The 15,410-nt window shown below is 45.2% G+C and overlaps 1 protein-coding gene across 1 annotated transcript; it reads right to left on the bottom strand.

Annotated features, from left to right (window-relative positions):
* Nucleotides 1-2,779: 2,779 nt before the first annotated feature.
* On the bottom strand, nucleotides 2,780-14,656 carry LOC125751256 (overexpressed in colon carcinoma 1 protein-like). Its single transcript, XM_049029928.1, has 6 exons — nucleotides 14,335-14,656; nucleotides 11,539-11,563; nucleotides 10,247-10,282; nucleotides 9,178-9,257; nucleotides 6,554-6,591; nucleotides 2,780-5,032 (listed from the first exon to the last, which is right to left on the bottom strand). Exons 1-5 carry the CDS (start codon nucleotides 14,375-14,377, stop codon nucleotides 6,587-6,589), a joined length of 189 nt encoding a protein of 62 aa, XP_048885885.1. The 5' UTR covers nucleotides 14,378-14,656; the 3' UTR covers nucleotides 2,780-5,032; nucleotides 6,554-6,586.
* Nucleotides 14,657-15,410: the final 754 nt, after the last annotated feature.

The raw sequence follows: 15,410 nt of genomic DNA, 5'->3' as shown, positions 1-15,410 counted from the left end.
CAACTTTTTCTTTCCGGGGATCCAGTGAAAGCTACCAGGCCTTGAACCAGCCACCACCTCAGAGAAGAACGGAAGAAGTTGACAAAGGTTACACTTGATATCGGAGACAAAGCCATTTACTCAAGAACCTCTTGAGGACCTGAGGAAGGGTGTGTCATAGGAATGTAGCAGAAAACCATGGGTAATTAAAAGAGTGATGGTATCACACGCAGGGTGTGGTCTGTGCCTTACAAAAATGGGTGTCGGGGCTGTTATCTATACCCACATCTTAGATGTACAATGTAACACCCACAGAGCAGATCATGCAACCTTGAGTTATCAACCGGTGGGTCCATTTTCTTTGTAGGACCATTTGGATTGCTAAGGATCTTTACTAGGAAGGTCTTGTGTTGAAGGCCACTTTGACTCTCCATTTAGACATGGGTAATGGGTTAACCTGGTCTCCACATTACCCCACCTTCTCCCTAATTTCTACAGGGAACCACCCTTGTAGGAAGTTACATCTTCAGTGCTAAAAGTAGCCCAAGGGTTTTATTTAAAAAGATTCTATTTTTTGCTCCATTTTCTCTAGGGGTCTTTGTAGGTCACAAGCTATTTGAGTCGGCCAGGGCACTTATGTGATTAACTAGCACATTCGTACCTTGGAGAGTGAGTATCCACCCTGTATCAGACTTGCTTCCTCCAGGAGTGTGTTGATCCCAAATTGAGCCTGACACCAATAGTAAACACACCAGCTCGATCCGCATCAACATGGGACACACTGATAAGTTGCTTGATTAAAAGAAAAACAACAGTGGGCCATTTTGTCTAAGTCATTAGCAGTCCTGTTGGACTCATTTAGTTGAATTTGCACTCTGGAATTTAGATTAGTGCTAATTATGTTCTATTAAACCACAAGGAAGGATTCCATGTTTATTGTCTGAGGCATAATTTTCCACCGTCAGCCACTGGAAACATTTTTTTTTTTTTTACCGTGGAACTGGTAGCGAACCATCTAGTTCAGGGTAAAACCAGATATATACTGACTAAGAAATGTTGGGAAGTGCTGCTCGTATTATCAGCAGACAGGTACACACAGATACATCTGGCATCAGCATCAGTGTGTTTTAACTGAATATTACCAATAAACCAACCTAGCAGAGGCGTATTACTGCTGTTGGCGTTTGAAAGAGGGATAGTCCCGTCGCAAAGCTGTACCGATCTTCTGTTGTGCAACCTTACCACCTAGTGGTGGAATATGGGAGTGCAGCATCTACCAAAAACATTTTTATTGTCTACTCTACGGTGTTGATACAGTATTAGGATATCCCAAAATTTAACCTTGTATAAATTTAAGTCATAAGCAAAGAACACTGAATACAAACATAGACTGAGATGCACAGTAAATATCGAGCCAGTTCATTTATTTGGTTTTAATGTCATTCATATGTATGTACGGTGATTATTTAACTTAACTATTATCCTTCGAGCCCTTTATGGAACATTTGGGACTGCATATGTGTCATTTTGAAATCACCATTAATATACTTTTTTTCACAGTTTTACAGATAGCCGTCCGTAATGGTTAATTAACGCTCAAATATCTTGCATAGCCAGGTAATATGACATACAAGATGGGCCGCACTGACCTCACACATCCTGGGCTGTGCGTTTGTTACCCCAGTTCTGTGTGTGTGTGTGTGTGTGTGTGTGGCTCTCTATGAGAATCCTCCAGTTTGTTCCCAAAGCCCAAATGTGATGGTGTGATAGCGTAATGGCCAGTACGTGCCCTAGGATCCTGCGATAGACACCAGGGTCCCTGTCATCCTGCCATGTTATTACCAGAACACCAAGACATCATGTTGTAGAGAGACAAATGATGCAGAAATGACTGGAGCAAAATGAGATTTACTGTGATACCGATCTGCCAATTAGCCTCTTCTTCCAGGTCCAAAATGTTAAGCAGCCTGTACCTTCTCAAGGCAGACCATTCTGGTACCTTCTCAAGGCAGAGCATTCTACTGCCATTGGATTTGTGAGAGGTAAAGGTCTGTGCCTTGAAAATTAAACTTATGCTTTATCTATGAAGTCTCTATAATGCAGTCACTGAGGGCACTGGGAGGAACGTGAAACTGCTCATGCAAGCTGTCCGTCACTATATCATTCTGATATTATTTTCTTTTATTCTTTTACTATGTATGTTATTTTTTTCTCACCGTTTTGTTTCTACAACAATAAAAAATATTATTTCCAATTTTTACGACTTTACTCTTTTCATTCTTTTATATATTATTTAGTTATTTACTCTCATTTATTTTGAAGATTTTCTATAATCCCATCTTTCTATAATCCCATCTTTCTATAATCCCATTTTTCTATAATCCCATCTTTCTATAATTCGATCTTTCTATAATCCCATCTTTCTATAATTCCCATCTTCTATAATCCCATCTTTCTATAATCCCATCTTTCTATAATTCCCATCTTTCTATAATCCCATTTTTCTATAATCCCATCTTTCTATAATCCCATCTTTCTATAATCCCATCTTTCTATAATTCGCATTAATCTGTATATTAGTTGCTTCTCTATCTTTGGTTTTATTTTAATTTCATATGAGAAGCTCTTTGGGTTACATTCCATATATGAAAAGTGCTAAATAAATATACATTATATTATTATTATTATTATTATTATTATTATTATTATTAATAATGAGCAGACATCTTCAGCTGAGCTGGCTCACTCTGTGCATAAAAATGTTTAACTTGGCCAGAAATGACAACATGGACTATTACAATGTCAGTATAAAATCCTTATTATTCATATATTGGCATTCTGGCATGGCTCATTATTACAGTTCGGTGTTATGGTCCACGAGGTTATAACATCACCGACGACTACAGGAACCCCTGGAAAGTGAAAGTGACAGTGAAACGAAAATCATTAGCTAATGACGGTTTAAAATCCACAGCTCTGTGTGCCTTCTAAATAGTCTAATAGCCTCAAGTGGCACTGTAAACAGAGCAAAACTAACATCAACACTAGTGGTGGACAAATGAATCCCCATGAACCATTTGCTGTATTTTATGACCCACTAGATGGTGCTCTCTGTTCAAAAAAGGGCATAAAGCCTGCCGCAAAGCAAAGCAACAGCACCATCTAGTGGGATCAGAAAATACAAGAAATGATTCATGAGGCTTCCTTTGGTCATCATTAACCAACACCAAATATGAAAGTGACTGGATACATGTCTTTATGCCCTATATTATTATAACCTAATATAATACCGGAATATCAAACCTGGTGAAAGATAAACAAGTTGCATTTCTCTGTGCCGCATGGTGGAATCATGGTGGACATTTTGCTGTAAATGATAATGGATGATAACCAGAGGCCTGAGAGTGTATTACAGCTGTAAATCCTTCACGTGGGAGGGCAGATCAGGCCTGTGTTTACTGCAAGGCAGAAGTGTAGATTTGGGTATGGACAGTAGGGACCAGGGAAGGGTGTCCCTACCAATGTTGTGGGAACCGTGTGTGTTTAGGGAGGAGGGGGGTCAGGGCTGATCAGTGGCCTGTACCACGAAGCGGGATTACTGGCTTATCGGGGTAACTTGGGTTTAAGGTACCACAGTTTAAATGGACTTCATATTGGTTCACTTACATTTTGCCCAGGCTACCTTTAATCTGATGAGTTACCCTGATAGGCCAGTAACTTCACTTCGTAATACAGGCCTCTGGTCCCTACCAGTGCTGGGTCCAAAGCTACAGTCTTGCTGCAAAGTTCTCAAAAGTGTTCCTTTAGCTGAAGGTTGGTTGCTAGAAGCCTTAGCTGATAACGAAAAGTGCTCAGAGCCAAAGGTATCATTATCACATGCGAGAATGGGGTGGGGGCTGTACTAGTCAACTCATTAGGCAACAAAGGCAGCCTCGGCCAAGGGTTACATCTGAGGGGGCGTCGACTTAGCAAGGAAATTTCACTTTGTTTCGGATGGGGAGTACCAACAGTGAAGTTTGTCCAGGGGGTCACGTAGGCTTCGATCATTCCTGAAGGGGGGGGGGGGGTAACATTTTATTTGTTCAAGCTAAAGGGATGTCTTCAGCTTTTTCAGAAAGACAGCATCCAAATAGCCGGCTTCGACACTCAGCACACGTGGATCTGGATGGTCCTTGAAGGCTCTTCCAACAACTTCAAATGTCTGTTAATTATTCAATGGTTTCTTCTGCACTTACTTCTGCATTTCCTTTGCATCAAACCGGAAAAACTGTGAGGACCCGCTGTGTGATGCCCCCTTTGGTTTTTGAAAACCTCCTCAAACGGTTCCAATAGTTGTAGTTCTTCTCTGAGGCGTTAGGTGTCAGTGTCTGTCATTTTGAAGCACATTCCTCACCCAAGTTTTCTTCATACAGTGAGGTCCATCAGAATTGATCCTAAATCTGATGGTGCTTCAGAGCGTGTGAATAATGCCATCAGGACAGCAGAGCCAAAGAGGGAAAATCGTATGAGACGACCTCTTGATCACGGAGGAGATCATTTGTGCATAGGGCTCTTTCCTGTTAGGGCCCTTTTTCTCCTGATCCAAACCTTTATCCCAGACAAATTCAATCATCTACTTGTGACCCCAGGGTTACGGCATCTCAGACAGAACCAGACTCAACCAAACGATCAGAAAGAAACGAACAAATGGCTGGAGAAACACAGGCCTGTCGGAGGCAGGAGCTGGAGGCCGGCCAGGGACTGGAGCAGAAAGAGAAAGTGGGATGCTGGTTTTCACTGAAGTGCTATTTCTACACAGCCTTGGGCGATGCTGAATCAGCAATATGATTGGCTACTGCGTATTGCTGGGCAGACCCTGTGTGCTGCCCTTAAAAACAGCCCTTTCCTTCACAGGAAGTCACATGACTGCCGTGAGCCGCAGTCTGTACCGGCCTGTTTATACATTCACGAGTGCTCATTTCACAGGGTCATTTATCTTGGCGATTCGTCTTGAATCTATCTACGGACTTCTCCGAAAACGTTTTTCTAGAAGTTTCCTCAGCTTTGAAGTATGCTGCAAAAGAAATATTCCATGGTGAACAGAAATTCACATATTCAGTAGCTTTTACTGCATACAATTTGCAGTGACAAAATATCCTGAAAGTCTAGAAAGTCCAGATTTTGGCGAATACCTTTTCATCTACATAAATTTGGTGATATTGTGCAGTATGTAAGAGCACCACCTCAAATACTTACCTAGCAGTCATCATCCACCCACCCCCCAGGTTTTGAGCTCAAAATGTATAACCATTGCATACAATATTATTTATTATTTGTCGTATAAACACAAGTATAGTGTGTACAGGAGGTAAGTCCCCCAAAGGAGTGATTTGCCATCATCACTGAGCCGTCACACCACTTTCTCATAGATGTTAGTGTATTCACCCGTTACAGCATTTTAAATAACCACAATTTAAGAAATACCAGAGTAATAATAAAAATAAAGGCAAGTAAAAAATGTGTTACACTTTAGTCCAAATCTGAAAGTCCTGCTATGATTTTAGCAGCAGCCAGGAAAACAAGATTCAAACACGAGATTCTATAATTAAAGCTGGTATGTGACATACATTTATACAGTCTATATACACACACACACAAACACACACAGGTTTGTAATTATATCTTTGTGGGGACTCTCCATTCATTTCTATGGGGAAAACTCTAATCCCAACATGACAACCTTAACCCCCACCCAGCCCTAACCTTACCCATAAGTAACCAAACAAAATTCTTTCATTTTGGCGTTTTTAGTTTTTTGATTGCATTCATTCTTTGTGGGGACCTGAAAAATGGTCCCCACAATGGCAAAATGAGAGGTTTTTATTACATTGTGGGAGAGATTTGGTCCCCACAATGTAATAGAAACATAATCCACTCACACAGACACACACCCACACACACAGTATATAACAGAGAAATCTGAGAACCAGTGTGACCCACCCTGAACTTGTTCTGTATTCGTTAATTTGCTGTTTACTTACCCCTGACCTACGATCTCAACAAGCATACTGTAGCATACTGAGAGATATTTGTGGCGAAAAAAAAGCAATTCATATAAAACCATTTTTCACTCTTTTGTTTTAGAAGCCTGCCCTCTGCTATCAGTCTATTTATCATTCTTAGCTTAGTCACTTATGCACTTTATTTCATTTATTTAAAAATGTATTTCTGCTGCAGGTACCCGATAACATGTAGGAACAGCTCAGTGAGGAAGACCGGATCGCTGTGTTTATTTCCTGAAGACTTGGAGCATCTGGGCTTGTGGATGCTTCTCGTCTGACCCAGATTCTGGCCCGGATGTGGCAGTTTTGCCCATGACAAAGGACCCATAGATTGTTACAGACCCAGCCACTAACTTCACCCCAAACCATCCCTTGTCTCAGACCCATCTTGGGGTAGATATGTGATAGCCGTCTCCTGCTACGTTAATGGCTCTTTGTCCCAAGAAGCGATTACTCATAACATAAGTGACATTCTATAGTGAACAGGGACAAAAATACGCTGATGTTTACTGAGAAGGAACATAAAACCATACCTGTTAAATGTCTCCATTTTCCCTCTTCCACTGTTAATCTGTGCAATGATACAAAAGACCATTAATGATTACTGTGAATTTTCAGTCTGTCCCAAACTCTACCAAAACAGAAGGTTTAAATTAGCGACAAATTTATAATGAGGAAATTTAACATGGTGGAAATAATGAAAATTAGAACAACGTCCAATTAGGGTGACATCAGATCACTAGGCAGAAAACACAGTGGAGAAGCTATAGAAAGCAGCTCACTTAAAGGAAAAATGTATTTTTTATTTGTTGTTTATGTACATTAAGCTCTGCTCTCCTGGGGGGGAGGGGGGTAATGTATTATCCATGACACAGGCCCAGCCCAAACTTGTTCAGGTGCATTTTTTGCACTTGCATAAGCATAGGAGTGTAGGGGTAGCAAGGGGGGGGGGTGTTTGTTATTCAGCTCTTCTGCTCTCGGTGCTGAGTCATCAACAAAGCCCTTGAGTGCAAGGCTCGGGGGATAGCGGGGGGGGGGTATCTTTCCCATGCCTAACCTAATCACAAAAGTCTTGGCAAGCCCCTGCCACCCTGCCAAAGTGCAGTGCACGTCCCGGCTTTGATACGCCGCATGGGGCTGAGCAGTTCATACCTGCGCCCATCTGGGCTGAGACATTACCAATTAGCACCTTCCACTTAGAGGCCCAAAGGACCATCGGCGAACAACACGTCTGTTACTGGATGTGCCTCCTGCTTTCGATGTGAGGGCCCCGCCCTTGTTTTTCTGGGAGGGTCATCATCCGCGCCAGTCAGGGAGGGGACATGCCGCCCTACAAAGGGGACTATGCTGATACTGACACTGAGAAAAATAGCTATATAGATCTTTGACTGCCCACCCATAAGTGTAGTAGATAGGTAAAGCGACAGAGTACTTATCCAAAACCTAGCATAGTTGAACCAAGATATATATATAAATCAGAGCCCGATTTTCGGTCATGAGTCAATTTTGATCAAATGTGCCATTACAGTCTACACATACACATACAGTCATGCACTTAGAAATTCGATTCTAGTCACACTGAGGAAGATGAGGGCAGGGGGCAGAAGGACCCGGGAGTGATTGTTAAACATGAAAAGAAAAGAGCGTTGGGATCCCCCCCGAGGGAGAATCACATTATCCATGCCTGGTGAAAGTGAATTAATTAGAGGGATGCTTATCTCTTCTGGGATGTTTATCATAGGAAATCTATCTTGGGGGGGGGGGGGGGGGGTCATTCAGGAGAAGGCCCAATGTGACAGCACCACCTGCACCGGCGCACACTGGTGAAAGCCTGTCACGTGACACAGAGCTCGTAACTTTGGGAGTATTCGTACACCAGCTTGTTTGTAACAGAGCCCTTTAGGCCAGAGGGGAGTCCGGATCGAGAGAATAAAACTCCAGACCACGATTTTGTTTCAACCAACCAGTGAGAAACTCTCAGTAATGTGACTTTTTATACTCAAATGGTTGGTTGAAACGACATATTTGTCTGGATTCTTACTTTCTGGACCTGAATTACCCGTCTCTGCTCTGGGCAGTGGTGGGACATGTAAATTATACCTGTTGTAACTAAACAGAGAACTCAGCATGTGTTACTGGCAGACAGCAGGTTTGGGGACGCAATGATCTCTCAGTCAGCAGGCCGCGAGCCGACTGCAGTCCGCTTGGAGTGTACGCTGCAGGTCGGATTCCGCCTGAGGGAAGACCGCCCACCACAAGAGGCCGATGAAAATAACAGTCTATAGGTAAGGCCTACGTGCTTTGAGAAGACTGAAAGCAGTACCACTGGGGTGTATTAATTGGGGGGCATTAATAGGAGTCTCCTTTTGTTATAAGGGGTCATAGGTTTTATCAACATGAGCTCTATGTTATTATTTGCTGGTGGTATCTGTTCAGGGCGGCGATTAGGATCCCAGATTGATCGTCCCGCTGGGTGATTTGGATTCATTCCGACTTTTTTTCTCCCGCATGCCATGTTTCCCACACTCTCACTGTCTACAGATGGTGACCCGTAGCTGAGGTGTGTCCTGTGAGAGTTTGTGTCAGGAATGTTCCGGCACATTGACACACCATAAACAACCGTTGTTTTTCACTACCGACAAATTAGGCTTTTGGTGAATGACTGATGTACGCAGAACGCAAAAAAAAAAAACCATGCAGAGTCCACCCTCATTGTCAGGGACCCTCCCCTCTCGGCTGATAGGCCACACCCCATCGACTGCATCCATCTGATACAACAGAAATTACATATGAACATGACATTTGTGGTTTCATAATAAAATATGTTCTCAACCCAAACAAAACATTGCAATCAGCAATAAGTCAAATTAAATTAAGTAAAAACTGCAGCATCTCCTGACCAAGTTCTCGGGGATCCCCTGAATAATCTATATTTTTGCTCCGTTCCATCTCCCAGCCAATCAAAAACACTGAATTCTTGGTACAGGTGCATTGGGAGCTGAGCGGGAGCGAAAATGTGGACTGTCTGAGGCTCCTCTAGGACTGGGCTGAGAAACACTGTCGCACAGAATATGTACGTAATGGAGAGGAATTCCTCCCAGCGTCACTGAAAGGAGAGAGGTGTGACGCAGTGATTCTTTGGCTTTTCGTGTCCTACCTTGAGATGAGGACTTGGACTGGCTGGCAGCAACTGTACTCATTTCAGTAGGCAGCCCAACATAAACTCCGCCATAGTTCCTGCGGGAGAGGAAGCGAAATAATCAGGGGAATTGGCTGGGAGACTCAGCATCCGTCAATCAAACCATAAACACGGTACAGCAGAGGAGCTGTGACATTGAGCACATCTTCTCACATTTCAAACTAAAGAGCTCGATTTACATTGTTTTCACATCTATTGCATGAGGACTCACACCTACCCTTCTGGAAACAACACAGACGTGAAAAACTACATAACATGAAATCACGGCAGGTTACGTGAAATTACAACAATTTGTCCATTTTCAGGATCCAGTCCTCACATTCTATTCCAAGGCACATTGGCCATAGACGAGAAAACCACAGTACCCAGAGACAAGTAACTGCTCACCAAAGGCCGACAAGTCTGAGCTGACTTATATAACACGGTTGAAATAAATACAATTCTGTGAAATCGAACACTTGCAGCATCAAGATTTTGGGTGAATCTCAATATGCGTACTTGACCACACTTGTGTTTTCGTCTACCTGTTTCATGTCATCTTCCTTTGCCGAAGACCAGTTCCAAGACTCAAGAACAAAAGTACGGAGAACGGCAAAAATTCCAGGATGTCATTTTTGCCCCGCCCCCAAATATCAAGGATGCATCAGTTGCATCTTCGCAAAACAAGAGCAATCCCATGGTTCATTGCACCCCAAGTGCATTCTTGCACTTGCTAAGCAAGTTAGCAAGACCGGTCTTGCCAAGACCACAAGCACTATCTTGGTGTTCTTTGTATTGAGAAACACCTCTTGTCTCCGTGCAGCCACCGACCGCACTGGTCCTCACACACGCGTGTCTTCATTTTGGAATACTGTCCTTCCCTCCTCCCAAGTGTGAACTGTGTAGGTTTGGCCGCAGACTTACAAGCAGGTCCGTGTCCAGTTTATGTGTACGGAGGACGATGTCGAGGGCGTAACTCCCCCCACACCACAGATAAGTCAGGATTACTTACAGGATTAACTACTATGTTCATTTGAACTTCACTCACCTTCTTTTTTCATCGTCTTGGGAGGATTCTTCTGTCCTTTATAGGAAAAAGAGGATCAGCCATTAAGATCTTCTGACTCGAAATTCAGAGAATGGCCGAAGCAGCAGGATGCTGTTAATCAGGAATTAACGCTCAAATTCTTAGTTTGCTAGGGGATGAAGGAGTTTGATTTTGCCTGCGCGTTTTGGTGCTGATGTGATGTGATGTGACACACAAAGTACAGCATTGACCTGAAACTGGGCGCGTGGTTTCACCCGCCGGATATGCTGACTTCCGGGTTGTTTTTGGGCGATTTTCCCCCGTTATTAGGAGTGGCATGGAAAACAATCTGCACAGCAACTAATAACGGGAAATGACGGAAAAATCAGAGAGCGACAAAAGAACGGGGGGGTTCGCTCACGCGGCATAATTCCTCTCTGACGAGAGGAGATGTCTGTGAGGCGGTTCTTGTGTCACATGTTTGTAAAACACTAACTAGCCAGACCCGGTGCCCCCTGGCTGTGGGAGGACCCCCACCTGTAGCCATGCTGATGAACACAGAGGAGTTTAATTATCCCTGATTAGCTGATGAGAGGCCCTCGTTAGGGGCCCTCGGGGGCTTTCAGGCTGCCGCAGTGTTTATTCGTGGAAATGAGCTACGGCTAGTTCACCGATTCCAGGAACTGTTTTGGAAGGATCCGACCCTCCGATCCACACAAAGGCAGCATGGCGTGTTGATTGATCAGGAAGCCAGTTCATTTTAGGAAACATATCCAGCTGCGGTTCGTTTTCCAGCTCCATGATTTAAACCTCAAATTATCCAGATTTTTTTTTCCTCAAATAGAAAATGTCACCATAGTGACGGTAACTCCCGCTTCAAAAAGGTGCGCACGTGGATGTCGCTGATTAACTAACAATGGTTTGGTTTGTGCTGTCTCTCTTGAAATTTATTCTGTCGATTTTCTAGTAATTTTACAGTGAAATGCAGTGTGAAATGCAGTTGAGCTGGTCAGGATCCACAGACACAAAAAACCAGCACCCCACATCCCTCGAACCGTCCAAAACAGAGAGGGGAGGGGAAATATTTGAAGTGAATATTTGAATATGTTTGATAGAAGGTTAGTTGAAGGAGTTTTTGGGGCTTTCTGTGTCAGACATGGGTGGTGCATAGAATGAGCAGGCACCTCCTACGGTAACAGAGGAGGAGTTATCGAGCTACATTGGCAAGGTTGGTAGCTAGTGGATGGGTGGCCTCCTTTCCTTTAGGGCTGGTGAGGCTGGCTTAGCACCCTTCAGATGATTATGACACTTACATGTCTTTGGAAGCTTCCGCGGGACCTGTGGAGAGAGACACCATGAGACGGCATGAGCTCTGCATTTTAATCTCAGTGCAACACAGCAGAAGGCATATGTTCTCATATTGCATAGAAGACGTCTATCCAGATCAGGGGTTTCTCAGCTATTGGGCTGAGACCTGAAAGTAGGTCGTGGGCGTATTTTGTCGACCATTTGTATCATTAGTACACCCCCCACCCCCCCGCCAAAACATAAAAAAATAAATAAAATGTAAAAATTGGGTCATGACTTAATGACCAAGTAAAAATGTGAGTTCTAAGGCTAACCTGCTGTTCTAGATACACCAAATAGAGGACACAAACATATTAATCATAAGCCGCAAGAAATAAGGAGAGCGGGAAGGTGTTGGGTGATTGATCTCCTCCACGTTGGCGCCTTTAAGCATATTTCGGTTATGTCATGTGCCGTTTGTTCTGTGCTCTTTAAGTACAGATTTTCACAAGCGGCTATGAGGCTGATTGAAGGTCTGGAGAATAAGGACACATGCTGGTGAATTCTGTCCGCCTGCATCCCTTTATCCTCCACTACTGCTCTCCATGTGTACTGTGCCAACCTGGCCATGACTAATCCTGATAGACGGCTCCACGTGTGGGTGCGGCCGCCGTTTATGTCCCTGTGAAGGCACGCTCCCTGCGGGAGGCCGCGTTTGTCTTTCACGGGGCGGGGGGGGGGGCAAACTCATGCTCCACGCTTTCGTCTGGGCTCCCGTAGCCTGGATAGCCTTGGAGGTGTCAGTGTGATCGCGTTTGGGCATTTTTGGGCAGAATCCTAATATTCTGGGGCATGTTCCATCCAGGATGGCCTGTCACTGCAAAGGTCAATGGGATACCCGCAAGACGAACAGCGATTGGTCAGAAACGTGGCCGCAGCCTAGCGACAAGTACGCTTTGCAAATGGCAGCCGGCTCACCTTCACCCCAGGCCCCGCCCTGAAGGGGGTAGAAGGTGCAGCCGAACGTGGGCATCACCAGTGTGTAAACAACACCTGGTCACACGTGAGGCAAGAGTGCCGGTGTCTAAGGAGCAAAGTTAATTGGCGAAAACTCCCACCGGGCCCCCCCCCCCCACAGGGTGCCAGTCAGTGCCTTATGCGAGTCCCCTGAGTAATCAGTGGGGCCCCCAACAGCGTCCTCTCCTGAGCCACGCTGTCAGAGCAGACACCTGGTCATCCACTATAACATACATTAAACATCGTACAGTGCATGTACAGTATGAATGACCCCCGGACCCCAGAGTCAGCATAAGAGCCTTGATTTAAAATGAGTGGGAGGTCCTGGTTTAGCCAGCCAAGCTAATGACCGATGATGAACACCACGGAGACAAAGAGAATACCATGTCGTACCGGCAGTACATATTAATACATCTACACAGCAATTTTATGATATTCAAAATGGTATTATCCTGACCAGACCTGTCAGTGGTTAGAAGATGGATGGATGGACTGACTGATGGATAGACGTATGGTTGGATAGATGGATAGATTAATCGATGGATGAATGGTTGGATTAATATCAGATAGAAGACTTGTTGGATGGATGATGGACAGAATGATGGATGGATGGATTCATTGACTGACAGGAGGATGGTTGGGTGGATGATGGATGGATGGACTAATAATAATATCTTTAATAGTTCAGAGCTCTGCTGTGTTACTTTGTATCCCTTCATTAGTGGGTTGCTCTAAAATAGCAGTAACGGTCTGATCTCCTCTGCCGTTTAATCGCATTGTTTTTCGCTGTTTCTGAAAACGACCTCTGCGTCTGACTGGAGGCTTTTCACACCTGGGCTATGTCTGATCTCTACTGATCGGCATTCGCTCTTGTTTTCGCCCATATGGAGATGAGCTTCCTTAAAGATCTCCCGTTGATGGTCATAAATAATAGGCCTGCGCCCTTCAGACAACGTGCGATGAGGATCGTCACAGTAGCCTCCTCCCTCTCTCTCCTGCCTGCCATCGCCTAACCTGCACAGCTGTACTGTAAAGATGAGCGCTGACCTTCTCCTGTCTCTCAGAGTTATATAAACAGGAAGCTAAATATACATCCAGCTGTGCGGGGTGAGCACCTTCCCAGGAGGGCATCACATCCAGCTGTGCGGGGTGAGCACCTTCCCAGGAGGGCATCGCATCCAGCTGTGCGGGGTGAGCACCTTCCCAGGAGGGCATCGCATCCAGCTGTGCGGGGTGAGCACCTTCACAGGAGGGCATCGCATCCAGCTGTGCGGGGTGAGCACCTTCCCAGGAGGGCATCGCATCCAGATGTAGGATGGTGCTTCAATGTTGAGCTAAGCATCCACCACAAAAACCCTAAAATAACATCAGGCCAGAATGAAACAGAGCAGAAACAACAGCCTGTTACTAGAGGCCTACTTTGTTCTGCTTCATTCTGATGAACCTTGGTGCTCAACATGTGGAACAAGATTTGAGAGAGATCCCCAGCCTACCCAGGTCAAAAAGAAATGTCTCTGTGACAGGGCAGAGGCTAAATGAAGGTACTTCCAGTAGCTGAGACACGGTACATCCCTGACCACATTCTTCCACCCCCTGGTCCACCCTGCACCCCCATTTCCTCCTCCCCCCCATAGCCACGGTGAAAGGTCAGGGCCACAGATCGGCCAATCAAGAGCGAGCGCCCCCAAAGCTCCACATAGGTGAGGTGTCTGTAGGTCACGCAACACACGCGTGCGTGCGGTCACGGACCCGCGTGCAGAGATCACATGCTAGTGGTGGATGCGGAAGCGGAGAGAAGGACTCACCCCCTTCAGAGGTGCTGGTGGCCGAGGAATTCCCACAGCCCATCTCACATCGATGCCACACTCAGGCGCAAGTGGGGAGAGGCAGAGAGAGAGAGAGAGAGAGAGAAAGAGAGAGGGAGGAGGAGAAGGAGAAAGGGTACGAGAGGGAAAAGATGGACAGAAATGTTGGAATGAGGGAGGGATGATGACACCAGATATTTCCGTTTGACTGGTCTTCCAGCTGCTGGCGTCCCTGGTTCGCCTTGTCCTCTGACTGGTGAAATGTTTTAAGGGGAAAGGATGGAGCTTAGCACTTATAGAGAGAGGAAGAGAAGGGAGGATGAGCGAGAGAGCAAGAGCAAGAGAGAGAGAGAGAGAGAGAGAGAGAGAGAGAGAGAGAGAGAGACATGGAGAGATGCTCTGCCCTCTCATACGTAATCTTTTCCTCCCTCCTGACAGTTTCCCTGGCAACGGGGGAATGAGTAGAGGCGGGGCGATACGCGGCCAATGGTTGGCAGGGAGTTTTATAAGGAAGATGAGATGCATTTACAGGGCACCTCGGTACCAGTCTCTCCTTTTAGCCACTTCGGATTGGGCAGCACTGGATACAAAAATTCATAACAGACCTGCTAATTAGATTTCTGATGTCCTTCGTCTGGGTCACAGAAACAGCATAGATGAAGTGACAGAGAGGGAACTGTCCCCCAGCGATGGCATTTGGCCAAACCACAGGCAGTATAAATATGCTTGTGACAAAGTTTGCCCATTTGGCCCCCACCCACCCACCCCCAAGTCATGCTGAAAATGTAGCTGCATCACCATGGAGGCCTGAGAGTAGAGGTTAGCAGGGAACTCACTGAGTACATTAGAGCACCGTCTGGAGTGGAACAGCAATCAGCTTCCCCCAATGGTGTAGGTTGGTCTCAACATCGTTAGGGGTCAAATCAGCCCCAAATCAAATCAGCCATGGATGTCCTTACCATCCATACCCAAATCTATACCCTTTGCCACTCCCCAGATCCCGCATGTGCCTCCACACGTCTGTCATGTGATGAGATATACCCCACCTACCAAACTCCCCAACCCAACACACCTGT

The sequence above is a fragment of the Brienomyrus brachyistius genome, chromosome 1, assembly GCF_023856365.1.
Source record: "Brienomyrus brachyistius isolate T26 chromosome 1, BBRACH_0.4, whole genome shotgun sequence".
NCBI lineage: Eukaryota > Metazoa > Chordata > Actinopteri > Osteoglossiformes > Mormyridae > Brienomyrus > Brienomyrus brachyistius.
This window is presented reverse-complemented; position numbering and strand designations above follow the sequence as displayed.